This window comes from Penicillium chermesinum (genome assembly GCF_028974085.1).
Source record: "Penicillium chermesinum strain IBT 19713 chromosome Unknown utg000002l:1.0-5270490.0:1.0-5274688.0, whole genome shotgun sequence".
Taxonomy (NCBI): domain Eukaryota; kingdom Fungi; phylum Ascomycota; class Eurotiomycetes; order Eurotiales; family Aspergillaceae; genus Penicillium; species Penicillium chermesinum.
In genome coordinates, this window is record NW_026695312.1 from 4,506,135 (window position 1) to 4,520,995 (window position 14,861).

At 51.1% G+C, this 14,861-nt stretch overlaps 5 protein-coding genes across 5 annotated transcripts; 4 read left to right on the forward strand and 1 right to left on the reverse strand.

Annotated features, from left to right (window-relative positions):
• Nucleotides 1-192: 192 nt before the first annotated feature.
• N7468_002563 (uncharacterized protein) lies at nt 193-3,114 on the reverse strand (the record flags this gene model as incomplete). The annotated part of the gene is made up of 8 exons (XM_058471860.1): nt 193-867; nt 920-1,210; nt 1,261-1,443; nt 1,521-1,574; nt 1,625-1,737; nt 1,871-1,911; nt 1,980-2,070; nt 2,286-3,114. 8 exons carry the CDS (start codon nt 3,112-3,114, stop codon nt 193-195), a joined length of 2,277 nt encoding a protein of 758 aa, XP_058335001.1.
• A 226-nt stretch (nt 3,115-3,340) lies between these two features.
• Nucleotides 3,341-4,449, forward strand: N7468_002564 (aldo/keto reductase family protein; the record flags this gene model as incomplete). The annotated part of the gene is made up of 2 exons (XM_058471861.1): nt 3,341-3,875; nt 3,938-4,449. 2 exons carry the CDS (start codon nt 3,341-3,343, stop codon nt 4,447-4,449), a joined length of 1,047 nt encoding a protein of 348 aa, XP_058335002.1.
• Nucleotides 4,450-4,809: 360 nt separating this feature from the next.
• On the forward strand, nt 4,810-7,702 carry N7468_002565 (uncharacterized protein; the record flags this gene model as incomplete). The annotated part of the gene is made up of 6 exons (XM_058471862.1): nt 4,810-5,030; nt 5,125-5,289; nt 6,133-6,546; nt 6,639-6,887; nt 6,929-7,389; nt 7,443-7,702. 6 exons carry the CDS (start codon nt 4,810-4,812, stop codon nt 7,700-7,702), a joined length of 1,770 nt encoding a protein of 589 aa, XP_058335003.1.
• Nucleotides 7,703-9,018: 1,316 nt separating this feature from the next.
• On the forward strand, nt 9,019-10,361 carry N7468_002566 (uncharacterized protein; the record flags this gene model as incomplete). The annotated part of the gene is made up of 2 exons (XM_058471863.1): nt 9,019-9,036; nt 9,075-10,361. 2 exons carry the CDS (start codon nt 9,019-9,021, stop codon nt 10,359-10,361), a joined length of 1,305 nt encoding a protein of 434 aa, XP_058335004.1.
• Nucleotides 10,362-10,874: 513 nt separating this feature from the next.
• Nucleotides 10,875-11,744, forward strand: N7468_002567 (putative short chain dehydrogenase; the record flags this gene model as incomplete). Its single annotated transcript, XM_058471864.1, has 3 exons — nt 10,875-11,321; nt 11,363-11,575; nt 11,631-11,744. 3 exons carry the CDS (start codon nt 10,875-10,877, stop codon nt 11,742-11,744), a joined length of 774 nt encoding a protein of 257 aa, XP_058335005.1.
• Nucleotides 11,745-14,861: the final 3,117 nt, after the last annotated feature.

Sequence of the window (14,861 nt, forward strand, 5' to 3'; positions counted from 1 at the left end):
CCAGTTACAGGCCACTAAAGCAATAAGTTCCAGTCATTTCATCATATTTATGGACTAGGGAGAGAAGGAAGAGCAAGAAAATCCCAGATAAAAATGTGGAAGCACCCTAAGTAAGCGCCCAAACCCCCGTGCTCCGTGCCGAAGCGATGAGTAGAAACCAGCAGCAAACTCCGCACTCTTTGGTTCTATCCTTTACGCTCCAAGTTGGTCCTTGCCTGCATCAGGATCAAGATAGTCTTCGCGCTCAGCCGCTTCGTACTCCGCCACAAGATCCATGACGACTGCACGAGCTTCGTCGAACTCGCCCAGGCCGTCAGAGAAGGGCGCTTCCTTTTTGTATTGTTCCAAGAAAGCGTTGCGCTTGCGCAGACGGTCGTATTGCTGGATGATACGCTTGAAGAGCGTTGCCACGGACGTATGGTTCGCAAGCATCAAACCGCTAACGCGGTTGGTATGTTGCAGATAAGGCGATTTCTTCGTGAGTGCCACTTGGATACTAGCAGGACCCCATGGGATAAACGATGCGAGTCGGCGTTCCCGAATCCGCAAGAGGGACTTATGGACGTCGGTAGGATCTGCTTCACCCTGGATGATGTTCAGGATGCTGATGTAGCAGCTGGATTTGCTGGGGTTGATCGAGACCATCCGGTTCTTTGGCTGTAAAAGGCGACGCATAACATCAAGGACGGTCGTCTTGCGTACAGTCCGGGCTTGGTCAATGTTGTCACCAGTAAAAGGGGTGTAAGACGTGAGGAGGAAATGGCTGCGGGGCGTAGGGATCAGGGAGGCAATGATGCCAGCAAGGTCATTGTGCATGTATCCAGGGTATCTGAGCGTTGTGGTCGATGCTGACATGACGGTTGATACCTAGAAAGTCAGCTTGTGTTCCACAATAATGCGTACGTCCTGTAAGGCTTACAAGCTGGTTGGTTTGCTGGAACGAAGGCTCTTGTACATGAAGTCGGTCAGCCACGATCCTTGACAAAGCACCGTTATCAAGCACGACGACCGAATCGGCATCCTGAGTCAATCGGCGCATAGATAGCAAGCTGTTGTAAGGATTGACAACCACGTCCACCGATTGTGTATCTGGGAAAACAGAATATGTCTGAATGAGCTTCTTGGGGAAGCGGTCGTTCATGCGTTCCAGAATGAAACTTCCCAGGCCTGATCCTGTCCCTCCAGCAATCGAATGTAGTAACATGAAACCCTGTCCATATTGAGTGAGAGTCGTTTTGAATATAGGCGGGTCAAACTTACCTCGAGCGAGTCACTTCCGTCCGCTTCTCGATCAATCATATCGAAGATCTCCTCTTGCACGCCCTCGCCTGCTGCATAACCAGCACCCCAGTTGTTTCCTGCGCCAACACCTTGCTGTCCGATAAAGAAATTCTCGGGGTTGTAAATATTGCGATAGGGGCCCGACTGGATGTTATTCAGCACCTTTTCGAACGTTAGTCAATGCGCTCGTTTGCTCAGAAAGTGTTTCATGTTTTGTATTGCTCTGGGGACGTTCGTACACGTGGTTCTAAGTCGAGGAGAATAGCCCGGGGAATATAACGGGTGTCGTCACTCTAGTAATCATGTCAATACCATTCTAAAGGATTGTCCTGCGAGGGCATACCTGGTAGAAGAAAACGTCCTTGCGATCCCCGCCCTCGCTCGCGAAGTCCTCGAGGTTACCATCTTGGCTAATTCCGTGCTCCTGGCATAGCTGCTGCCAGAATTGAGCACCAACTAGATAGAAGTCAGGTCAAAGATCCCACTAGGTCTATTGCCTTTCGCAAGCAGTGTTGATTTCGAGGCGCAAACCCAGTCAAGCGCATTGGAGCTTCAAGCCGATCGGGGATCGAGATGCGGAGACACATACCGTTGTTGCCGCACTGGCCGGCTTGGATGGTGATGATTTCCCTACCGATCACTCTTATATCAGCGGTGGAATTATCGGAATGGCATACTCAATTCTCTAGGGTGCTTACCGAGGCATCGTCGTCCACACCGTCGAAGATGAAGGAGAGATCGATTGGGGCACGCGTACCGCGTTATCGCGGGAAATAATTATTGTGCGGCCTCAGGCAGCAAGGGGCGTCAGCATGAGAAGTCGCTACAGTAGTTAGTTGGGCAACGAAATCGAAATTTAGCCTTCTTCGGGCTGAAAGGGCTAATCCTAATTGGGCTTGTGCATTTTCTTGCGCTATTTAATCTATGCATTGATGATTAACTTGGTTATTGAGAGTTCAATGTCTGTCAATGCTGCCATGACATCCATCAAAATCCAGCCTTACAAGCTGTCACCAAAGTCCCAGCTCCTGAGACAACGCCGTCCACAATCCTGACTTTTCGGCCCTTGATTTCTCCGTAGGTTTGGATGCAACCTGCACGAACAGCTTCCTCCATACCTGCCATTCCCGCACAACCCATGCAAATGGCTCCTACTGGGACCGAAGAATCTTGAAGCAACCGCTGAGTGGCCTCGCATATTTTTTGCTTGACTTCCCGTGGATCTGTTGTATGGAGCTGCCCAGCTGTCAACCCAGTGGTCTGAACGCCTGCAAACCGGGTAGAGCCCTGAGTGCCAAGCATAGCTGTGACAGCTTTGTTGAGCTCATCTTTCCAGGCACTGCCCGTCGACACAATGCCGAATGATTCATCGACTTCCTTTTTCTTCAGGCTGCCAATGGTCTCGAAGTTGAAAGCGCTGATCAACGAAAGTGACGCCGTGATGCTAGCCTCGAAAATACCAGTCACATATTTCTTGCCGACAGAGGGATCGGCTTCTTCTAATTCCCTAATACGCTGTCGCAATACGCCCACGAGCGGGTGTGCCGAGTAGCACGCAACCAAGAACGCATCATACTGTGGAACCAAGTCTAGAACTGACCAGCAGTTATATGCTGATCGGGCCGACTCTTCCCCACTATCGATGCTGTCGATTGGTTCGTAGGTATGTCCCCCAACTGTGACGGGGTGGTTGGGTGCTGTAAAGTATTCGAACTGTACATCGACGTAATTCAGGCGCGCCAGGATGGGCTTTAGGCCATCTGTCATATGAGAGGAGGTATTGGGATTGATGATCAGGATTCGAATTGGTCGAGCATCTTGCACGGCAGCCATGGTCACAGAGAATGGCCGAGGAAAAGACCCCACTAATAGGCAGATTGGTGCACCAGATCAATGCACATAGAAAGCTCGGAGTTAATGAATTAGGTCCGCGGCATGGAAGCTTGCGCGTCGTTAAGAGAGCGAGAGAGCCCACCGTTACCGATCTCCATGATATCCGGCTCTCGCCGCCCCTCCCCGCTTTGCCCTCCTTGACTCAACCGCGTAGGATTTCACAGCCATGCCTCTCGTCGCACAGAACAACTTGCCCCGCATTATCCTTGGGCTGATGACCTTTGGTCCCAGCACGGAAAAGGGTGCTCGAATTACTTCGTTGGACGATTTCAACAAATCCTTGGACTACTTGCAGCAACAAGGCTTCAACGAGGTCGACACCGCCCGAGTGTATATCGAGGGCGAGCAAGAAGCCTTCACTGCGAAGGCCAAATGGAAGGAACGGGGCCTAAAGCTGGCGACAAAGTGGTACCCCAGGGAACCTCATGCCCACAAGCCAAATGTCATCCGCGAGAAGCTAGAGCTTTCTCTTAAAGAGTTGAACACCGACTGTGTCGATATCTTCTACCTCCATGCACCAGATCGCTCGACGCCATTTGTGGAGACCCTCGAGGCTGTCAATGAGCTTCACAAAGAAGGCAAGTTTGTGCAGCTCGGGTTAAGCAATTACACATCCTTTGAAGTGGCGGAGATTGTCACCATCGCCGCTACCAGGGGCTGGGTTCGCCCTACCATCTACCAGGCCATGTACAATGCCATCAGTATGCTCATCCAACGTGTCCCGGTTGTCAGAATGTGCTTTACTAACACCACTGACTTATAGCCCGCAATATCGAGGTTGAGCTCATTCCCGCATGCCGCCGTTACGGTCTGGATATTGTTATCTACAACCCCCTTGCAGGCGGTTTGCTCTCGGGCAAGTACAAGACCTCGGATGTTCCCGCAGAGGGCCGTTTTGGCGCGAACAGCACGACTGGAGAAAACTACCGTGGACGCTACTTCAGAGACAGCACTTTTGAGGCCCTGAGCATTATCGAGCCTGCAGTTGCGAAGCACGGCTTGACAATGGCAGAAACCGCTCTGCGCTGGGTACATCACCACTCTGGCCTCAAGATCGGCCATGGCGGCCGCGATGGTATCATCATCGGCGTCAGCAGCTTTGCGCAGCTGGAAGGGAACCTCGCGGATGCGCAAAAGGGCCCCTTGCCCCAGGAAGTTGTGGATGCTCTTGATCAGGCTTGGTTGGTTTCAAAGCCGCTCTCTGCACCCTACTGGCACTTGGAGCTGAAGTACACGTATGACACCCAAGAGGCTCTCTCGAAGCTGAAGATCTAGAGCCTGTACGCATGACCCGCTTCTCTCAATGAATTAGTGTAGAAAGATGGAGAAATGAAACCCCATTAGAACACAGTACTCGTGCTTAATTATCAAAGCAAAATTCAGGGTTCTGCATCGATAGTTGCATGTACTAGTTCGTTAGGCGTGCCATCTGTGGACGCGGAACAGATTTAATCCCACTTTCTTTGACTCCTCTTGGCAGGAATTGTTGTGTCGCTCTTTTCGGACTCCGACCAAAACAAGCGGCGACTCCCGAAGGAATCTTACCCCGCCTTATTAGTGCTGACAATTAAAACCAACAACTTCCCAAACTTGAGGAAAGCCGACGAGAAAGGTCCCTTGAGCGCAACACCCAGTATGAAAGTTACCATTGAGCCCTATAGCCCTGAATGGCCTATTCTGTTCGCCGAAAGAAAATCGCACCTAGAGCAGATTCTTCAAGGGATCCCCATCGTATCAATCGAGCATATTGGAAGCACGTCTATCCCATCGCTTCATGCAAAGCCTGTCATAGATATTGACATTATCATCAAACCATCTTCCCTTGAGGCCGGTCGTCAAGCACTTGCCGCCGCGGGGTACGCGGACTGCGGCGAGCTGGACATCCCCCGGGCGCTATGTATTTCGACAGCCAGGGTTTGACAAGCTGGATGCTGCCCATGGACGAAGCAGTGATGGTTCTGTCAGATACAATACCTATCTCGCTATTGACGGGTGCGAGTCCTTGAGAAATCATCTCGATACCAAACGCGTGCTTCTGGAAGATGAAGAACTGCGCAAGGAGTATTCGCAACTCAAACTGAAGCTGCAAGAGAGCACTTTTGATGGCATTGACCAGTATTCACGTGGCAAGACTCCTGTCCTTATCAAGATTCTACGGAAAGCCGGATGGACCGAAGAAGAACTACAGCCCATCATAGATAATAATAGCTAGCAGTCATTCTAACTCAGACAAAGAGCTTTGTGATCCTTGGCCCAACAAACGCCATTAGCCGAGCAATTCATCAGCTGTGTTCAGCCAAGATATTCAAGTAAGAGCAGCTACTGGATTTATTCCAAGATTACGCTACGCCCCCTCTCTCGTATCTCGTCATTTGGGCTATTTATGGTCACTTGCCACGGCCGCCTGAGACCGCCTCGAGGGCGCTAGTCTATATTAGGACTAGAACTGGGATTCAGGGACTCATCACGTGATGATGTCGGGCCCAAAGCGGGATAGTCCACCCCAATGACGAAGCCGTCCATTCCCCATGGGTATCGTGGTATCGTGTGCTTCCTCAGGTCACAACCTGCGAAGTTCACAAGCCCTCGAGTCCCTGCCGGTTAGCGATAGTTCCGACCAAATCTACTTCTTTCAAATACCCGGTCCTCTCCTCGGTACTCATTCCCGGCGCACCAACGCGGCCTCCGTGTATCTTACACCGTGGCCAATTATCCGCTAGTCGGACGCTTAATTGGTACGCTCTGAGGAGGCTTCGAGAATCCGACTGTGTCTATGACTCTCGTTCCTTCGTCTGGTCATTCTTCAAAGCGGCTGGTTGAGATCACTGGATGAGTGGAGCATCACTAACGTGTTCGATCCTTATCTGTTATCTTCCACGCAAGGAGATAGGAGGCAAGCAGGGACAGCGAACCTTATCCCTGCCCAAATTTCCAGGCCCTCCCTGATTTAGCCTAAAGTGTTATCCAGGCTAGACACACTCTCGCCGTTGTGGCTTCGGACGGTATCGAACTTGCCCCGGCGCTGGGTCGTGATTCCCAAGACTCGGACGAGATGAACGTCAATCGCCCCCCGTTACATCGCCCCACGGATGGCCGCTCGCAACAGCCGCTCCTTAAGGATGAGCGGCGAAGCCGGCTCTCACAGTCAAGTATTGGCAACGGGGATGCAGAAGGCCGGCCCATGTTACACCATACCCGTCGTCCAACCATTCAGAGTCAAAGCTCGGGGAACGATGCTGCCCGGGCGACTCGCAAGAAGTACCTGATCGCGTCGGGCTTCTTGCTTCTGAGCTTAGCGAGTTTCGTTGTCCAGACCGAGACTGCAGTTTACATTCAACACGATCTGCATTGGGACAAGCCGTATGCCATGCTGTAAGTTTCGATAATTGGACAACATTCGGAGCTTTTCTGTCTCATCCTCGCCAGCACACCGCTTACGGCTAACGGATCTCTTCCCCATGCAGGTATATTACCCACGGATCATGGATATTGCTCTGGCCAGTTCAGCTTGCTATCCTGCGATTTCAAAAACGGAAACTATCATGGGAAGCATTTTGGCGCCGCCATGTTTTCCTCCTCCGAACGACGGCCCAGATGGTAGAAACACAGGATGTTCACCTTTCTTCGCGCAGCTACCACCGGTCGCCAGTCCCATACATGCTGAGGACCACGGCCTTCGTAACAAGCGCTCTCACAATTGCTGGCGGTTCTTGGTACGTCGCCGTCAATCTGACGACAGCCAGTGACTTGACAGCGATCTACAACTGCTCGGCCTTTTTCGCTTATGCCTTTTCGATTCCTTGCTCAAGGACAAACTCCGACTTGACAAAGTCCTTGCGGTCTGCGTCGCCATCATTGGCGTCCTGGTCGTTGCATATGGAGACCGCCCGGATAAAAAGGTATCCAAAGGCGGCACAACGAAGGAGGACAATGAGGCATCCCACCGCCTCTTGGGAAATGTCATCATTGGAGTTGGAAGCGTGCTGTATGGACTATACGAGGTTCTATACAAGAGATTTGCTTGCCCACCCGAAGGCACCAGCCCGGGCCGGGGAACTATCTTCGCCAATACCTTTGGTAGCTTGATTGGTGCTTTCACTCTTTCAGTTCTGTGGATCCCTATTCCAATTCTACATATTCTGGGCTGGGAAAAATTCAGCTTTCCCACGGGTGAGGCCGCTCGGATGCTTCTGATTTCCATTTGTGCCAATGCCAGTAAGTTTCTTTTCCAACTTCGCATTCTTGACATGAGACTAATGCTTCACCAGCGTTCTCCGGCTCCTTCCTGGTGCTCATCTCCCTCACCTCCCCTGTGCTTTCATCCGTCGCTGCTCTCTTGACGATCTTCCTCGTGGCCATTGTCGATTGGTTCCGTACTGGTCAGCCTCTTTCTTTTGCAGCCATCCTCGGAGGTATCTTGATTATGATGGCGTTCTTCCTCCTGAGTTGGAGTACATACCGTGAACTCAGTGAAGAACGGAAGAAGCACTTGGAGAACGACCAGGTGGAATCTGACAGTGATGAGTAATTCTGCATAAGATACATTGCATGTCTCACATCTCTTGAGTCAATATTTAGCGATTTCCTCTTAATCTGTCGATTTTAGTTCTGTATATAAAATTCATTTCGATGGTATCCAGGCCAGCGGCGTTCCGGAATACCACTGATTCATTGTTCTATACAAAAAATTTTGATTCCTAGTCCAGCTTTAGCCCGGGACAAATGGTGCATTGTTTTTGTTTATTGCTTGCTAATTCAATGGTGAACTCAAGTTGTCCGTGATTGTCGCCCGATCCACGCCTATCTAGGCGCTTGCATCCATTGGATTTGGTACATGGAGGACGATATGTAAGCTGTCTCGGACTCCCACGTCCTCCTCCTCGAGCTTTGTGGACACACCTACTGCTTTACACCCAACGCAGCCCACTTATGACAGCGACGAAAACCATGGCAAACCGTGTAGCACAATAATCCCTCCAGGGGCTTATGCTGGCATTACCGTCGCAGTCGTTGTGATCGTTCTTCTTGTGGCGTTCTGCACGATGCAGCTGACGATGCTCCACAGCAAGCGCGCTGTCGCTGCAGCTGCGGCAAAATGACCTTCGCCTGCCCCTAATGTTAACAGGTTGGCTCCCACTATTACAGCGCCTAGGACAACGTCTAGGGGACAGACGATAATACAGTCCACTGCCAGTGGTAGAACACCGCCTTCACGGGCTTCCAACTCCGACGCCCTCGCCGTCATATAGTGAGCGGTGTCTAGACTCCGAGGTAGAACCTGAGCCACCGATGGAAGAAACGTGAGACACGTACTGGATCTTTCATTCGAGGCCTGCTTGAGAGGCGCATACTAGTATATACCCTTTCGCATAATGTGTAGCTCTATAATCCATCGAGCATTTTTATGATGTGAGAATCTCAGTCCATTTCCAATCATGCCATTCCTAGATGATGAGCAAATTATCTTTAATGGCTATAACATGATTTAGAGCACTGCTCTTCTGATGTTTCTGTGGAAGCAGGGATCGTTTGTAGAACCCAAAAAAGCATGGGTGCGCGCGAAGTCTTATTCAGCAACCCGACTTTCGCAACGCCTTTTAAGTTGGGGCCTATCGCACAACTTCATAATATGTCCGATCCTTTCCCAATGAATCGTCTGCTCTTGTGTGCGTGAGAAAATGGCTTTTGGGGATACTCGATCTAAGGCGTGCTGGCGCTGCAGGAAACGACGGCTTAAGGCAAGATGACTCCGCATCTGACGAGGACCAACTTCAACTAATCCGGGACAGTGCGACTTACACCCAGTGGCTTGCAGTGCATGCATTCGAGCAAATGTAGTCTGCTATGGGTACCGTGACTCCAGTGAGCTTCAAATCAAAGACCAAACTAGTCTCACCCAGAGCAAGTTTCTATCGCCGGATCAGCCGCGGTCTTTACAGCAACCTATTGAGCAGCAAGCCAGAGAAGCATTCTATGCCCATTACGTGAGCGAGGGCTCAAGAGGATGGGACTTTCTCATTCCTTATCAGCTCTCTGCCAGTAGTCCTGAACTCTTAAATCGCTCTATTGATGCCGTCAGCTTAGCAATCATCGCTCAGCAACGCAGCTCGGCTTCCATCATGAGCTCTGCTCAGGAACACCTTGGAGTTGCACTTCGCTTGTTAAATAGAGCCATATCACATACAGACCTGACTTCGGGTAATGAGCTACTCTCGGCAATCCTTCTGCTGGACTTGTTCACCAAATTGACTTGCCCGGGGCCTGGGGATCTGGCATTCTGGCGGGGTCATCTCAACGGTGCTTTGGCGTTGATCGACGCCTTGGGCCTTCACAATCTGCAGGATCGGGTGTCTTTACGAATACTATCTCGCTTTTCCATTAATTCTGTAACCTCATGCGTGGCCAGTGCAACTACCGTGCCACGCCAGTTGGGTCTCGTATGGGCACATGTTACGAGTCACATGGCGCGAGGAGAAGATCCGAAGTGGAAGCTGACGCGGTATATGATCGAGTACGCATCGTTCCGTGCCTCAGTCCGAGAAGGAAGAGGCAGTCTACAAGGCCAGGTCAATATGGCGCGACTGTTCGATCAAAGCTTGCTACAACTTTCTCAGCAAATGCCACTAACTTGGCAACCAGTGAAAAGGACACACATCAATGCGTTTGGAAGCGGCTTCGAGTATCTGTCCTACAAGGACAGACATGTAACTCAGTGCTGGAATGTGCTACGGTTAGTCCGGATAATGGTCAATGAATTCTTACTGGAGCATTCCGTCGAAGAAGGCAGGGAGGACGTGGTCGGTGAAACGCCCCAGCAAACGATCATTACGCTGGTGGACAACATCCGATCTTCTGTCTATCAGTATGCAGGCGGCTGTTGCCAACTCCGGACAAGGAATCCCAAGACTCGCAAGTCTATTTCGGCCCAAGATATCCACTCTCAACCGGCACACTCTCCCAAGCAAGTGCTTGACTGCTACACACTCATATTTCCTTTGTTTGTAGCTGGGCGTTCGACACCTATTTCGGCAGACCAAAAAGCAGCAATTGTCCAGAGCCTGCGCTTTATCCATATGCATTTTGGAATTGAAAATGCGTCCTTCGCGGCAAACACAATCGAAAATCAGCCAGACAAAGACCCGTGGCAGGTGTTCGCCATGCTTGGTAGCTACGGATTTGCGGCCTAAGATAAACCATAGTCCAATATACAGGATTTCGGATCCATTCCGCTCACTAACAGACTAAATACTTGAAACCTATCATATTCGAACAAGGCTGAATCCTGAACACAATTATTCGATGGCCAAAGATGCTCAAAGTACACTGGTGGGGCATTTAGGAATGCGCTAAGCCTAGTACGGTAGGTAACTCGACGCTAAGTGGGGATCATGCCTGTCACAGGGACGGTCGGGACCCTGTACGTGGGGAAGATGCAACTTTAGAGCTTCAATTCGCGATTTGAACCATCGATTTGAGTATATAATTCGAAGTGAGAATCCTGTCGGCATTATGCATAAGTCCGTGTTTCATCCGGTCGAGCTTCTAAGACCGGGATCATCCGGGAGTTGAATTTTTGGTTTCCAGGCTACGCGATATATAAAGTGCTTTCGCACCACTTCTCAATTGATACTTCAGCTCTAGAGACTTGAAGCTAGATCCAAAAATCCAAATTGATCTCATTCTCACTCTCACCATTGACAATGTCATCTGCCAACACTATTCTGATCACCGGAGGGAATACTGGTCTCGGCCTAGAAATCGTCAGAGCCCTTAGCAAGGAAGCAGTCTCTTATAACATCATCATCGGTAGCCGCAATCTGGAAAAAGGCATTAAAGCCGTTACCCAAATCCAAGAGGAGCTTCCGCAATCACAGAGCAAGCTCAGCACGGTCCAGATCGATGTTCTCTCAGATGATTCCATCCGAGGAGCAGTGGAATACGTCGCCTCGACATTCGGCAAACTAGATGTTCTTATCAACAACGCGGGTGCCAATTTCGACCACGATATCCAAGGCGGCAAACTGAGCCAACGCGATGGCTGGAACCTGGCTTGGAACACGAATGTCACTGGCGCGCATGTGACGACAGTCGAATTCGTTCCACTGCTGCTCCAGTCGGCTTCTCCCGACTACTCTTCATCACAAGTGGTACCTCCCCTCTTGCCTACACGGAGATCATGGAATCGCAGTTTGCGGTGATTAATGCGTCCCCGGAAGCTGGGTGGCCTAAGCCGCAGACGCTGAACCCGACGGAGTCGTACCGCAGTTCGAAGGCTGGGCTGAATATGATGATGCGGCAATGGTACCGAATTCTGAAGAATGATGGCGTGAAGGTGTTTGCCGTCTCTCCCGGGTTTCTTGCTACAGGCCTGGCCGGTCTTGGCGAGGAGACTCTTAGAAAGGTATGTCTTGGAGGAAGTGTATACTGGTCCTGCATGTGACTGACTAGAATTATAGATGGGGGCTCGTGATCCCGCGATCGGAGGAAATTTTGTCAAGGATGTTGTTTTGGGGAAAAGGGATGCCGACGAAGGCAAAGCCATCTACATTCAGGGCATTCAGCCTTGGTAGATGTCGAAAGTTGGAACGAGTGAATTGGATTGCAGCCGGTACTGCAAGAGACCCTCAATCAAGCCTGGATTCTCTGCCATGTTAATTGGATGCCCATTGGATCGAATGTAACGCTTCTTTCAAAATGTGTCACATGCTTCACATTCACCTGGACAAGGCAAATGCAGACGAGATAAATACAGTCATTTCTGAAAATTGACAGGTCTTTGCAAAAGGCGACTGAGTTAGGTGCTTATCTCTCGGGGTTTGAAGAAGATCCATGAAACGGGTCAGGGGGGTTCTCGAACAAACGTAGTGGCACAATGCCTTCCTTAGGCCGGCTAAAAGATTACCTCGTTTCAGGCAGACGTGGCTTCGATCGTTCCTTCACGTCTTCGATGCCACAGTGTCAATTTTTAGTGTCGCGGCCTAATGCACCTAGCAAGGGTCCTTCCGCCAATCGCCTTGCAAATAGTGCTGGGGGGTTTCACGCTGGAACGGCCCCCCCTATGGCCAATCTTGCAAAAACGGGATCTGTCTTTGGGAACTCAAAAGAAGATCGGCGCCCAAGCCTAGACTCGACTCATTCTCAATGAGATGGCAGCCACGTCGGACGTGTGCTGGAAGCCTGAGGTTGGCTGGCTGAGACATTCAGCTCCAACCAGCCCTGGAGGGGGCTCGGATGAGAGCATGTGATTGGCTTCGACAAGATGCACTCTGCAGGGATTCCGCATTTTGACATGCGAATGCATGCGTGGCCGGTAGAAGATGCCAGGTCTGCCCGTGCTCCTGGCCGGAAAGTTTTCTCGAGTCCTTGGACCTGAGGATTTGGATTCATGGCCTGTCGCTTAGAGTTCCGATCGCCTGAATTTGATCGGATGAACCCATCCAGGTTTCGGGTTCATCACAATCACTGGCATAGGGCCCGTTCGGCATCCCGTATAGGGAGTACAAGCATTTTGATCAACTGTTTGGCTGGTCGTGGGTTTCTTTATTGTTCCAGCTCTCTCGTAGCTTTCTAGTAGATCATTATATCCGCGGAAGGTACTATTACACAGGTCGATTTCTCCGTTTCTTTGACATGTACAGTAAATGAAAAATCTACAGGTCGCATGGGGCTGTACACCCACTAGCGGGGTTGTTCACTGAAAGACTGGAGAATATAAACAAAACCTGAACTTGTCGGTCTAGGCACACCCGCCGATGTCCCACGTGGAAATCTATAGCGAATATTATTCTGACCCAGCCCGTAGCCTTTGCAGTAGGCAGCCACAGTGGCGATTGCTTGATTGGGGACGAAATTCCAAAGCAGCGCAATCGGACGCGTACCCTGCGTATGAGTTTCGGGCGTCTGGTGGTCTAATTCTTGGCTTTTCTTGGAGATGTGCGGACAAAAGTACAGGTACCCTACGAAACGTACACCCTAGTATGTCAAGGTCGAGCCGTGCAAGGTCACCATCGGCTCGCAGGCATCAAGCAATTTAACCTCCTTCACGGGCTATCAGCCCTCTGCGTATGTATTGAAATACTTGCATCGCCCGGCTCCCCCGTTGCCGCCCCAATTGCGTTCGACGATCAGCCCCACGCAGCTCTCGGCCTCTCTCTCCACAGCCAATTTTGCATGAGCCTGCCCGTGTTGATTGGCTGGTGACACGGGATTGACGCTAGGGGCAAGAGGAAGCAAAAGGCAGAGGTGTTTCAATAGCGACACGCCAGGAGACTTCAGCTGGATACCTTGACTAGTGCGTGCTAGGCCCCTTCCCCTCTCCTCCAATGGGCGCTTCGTCCCTCACTATTTATATCCTCTTTTTTTTTTTTTTTTTTTTTACACTCGTAACGAAGGGCCCTGTAACTGCGTACGGTGTACTCCGTACAGCTTGTACAATGAGAGCATGGGACTCGATAGCGCTCCTTTTGGGGCTCGCCAGGACCATTTGGGTTTAAGGATCTCCCCGATAGCCACTTGGGCCAACGATCTGGACCCTGCGGGAGCTCTGCGCCCCGAATCTCATGAAACGAACGACTCCGACGAACGCTGGGGGGCCTGAGGGGGGGAACAGCAATCTTGGGAGATAGGTAACTAATCGCGAAGCTTACGAGAGGAGGCTGTACCAGGATTACGACGCAATGTCCCTTTAACCCCTTTGACTTGAGCGGACCCCCCAGCGTGGCGTCCGCAGACCCACCATGTCAAGCGAGATTTGCCTGCCAAGTGATTGGATCCTGGCTTTAGACTCATTGGTTCCTGCAGTCCACTTTTTCTCCGGACGTGGCGCGATGATGATTGGTGACACGGGCTGGAACCCCAGGAGGGGCGATGCCTGTTATAGGCACCGGCCCCATTTCGTGGTGCTAATGAACGAACCGCTTTCCCTCGCGTTACCCGGTAGCAACCAGAGTAAAGTCATGACGTCCTCCAGGCGGCTAAGCCACTGGGTCGACATTTCGGATTTCACATTTTGAATTCCCCCAATTGTTTATGAAAGTAAATCCGCTACTTTTGAGGTTTGGGTACGCTGAGATAGTTACCTGGCGAAGTCCTTGCGTCGTCTACTGTCGCATAGCTCTCGCACAGCTGTCGCTTGGAAACTAGTCACCTGGAGCCCGGGTGCAACCATGGTTGGAACTCCTATAGTCCAGTTCATCTCCATAATAGCATATTAGAGTATAGCCACATGCCCGGGGCTCAGGCCAAGATCTGTCTCAGGCAGGAATCAGCCACACGAACGGCCCTCTTTAAACTCAAACAGGGCCAAAGCGGTCCTTTTCAGCCGAGTCAAGGGCGCAGGGATCGGTAATCTGTAATCGGTGACCTGTAATCTACATCCCAATTCGAGGGCAAAATGAACAACGCAAATGAGGGCCGGTAGGGCACACGATGAGAGGTAATTTCCAGCGCTGCTATTAATCAAAACAACCAATCGATAATACTGGGCTAATCTCCCGGGGCCCCAATCTCTGGGAAATCGCGCGGCCTGACTGGCTAGGAGGCCGGATGGAGCGGGTAATACGCTGGTACCAAACTTGGATTGCCTAGAGAGGAAGAGGATTGCTCTAACCTCCGCCCCTCCTGGGTTTGTATTGGGTCTTCTGTTTCCTCTTCTTCCCTTCCCTTCCTACCCTCAACCCCTCTCGCCC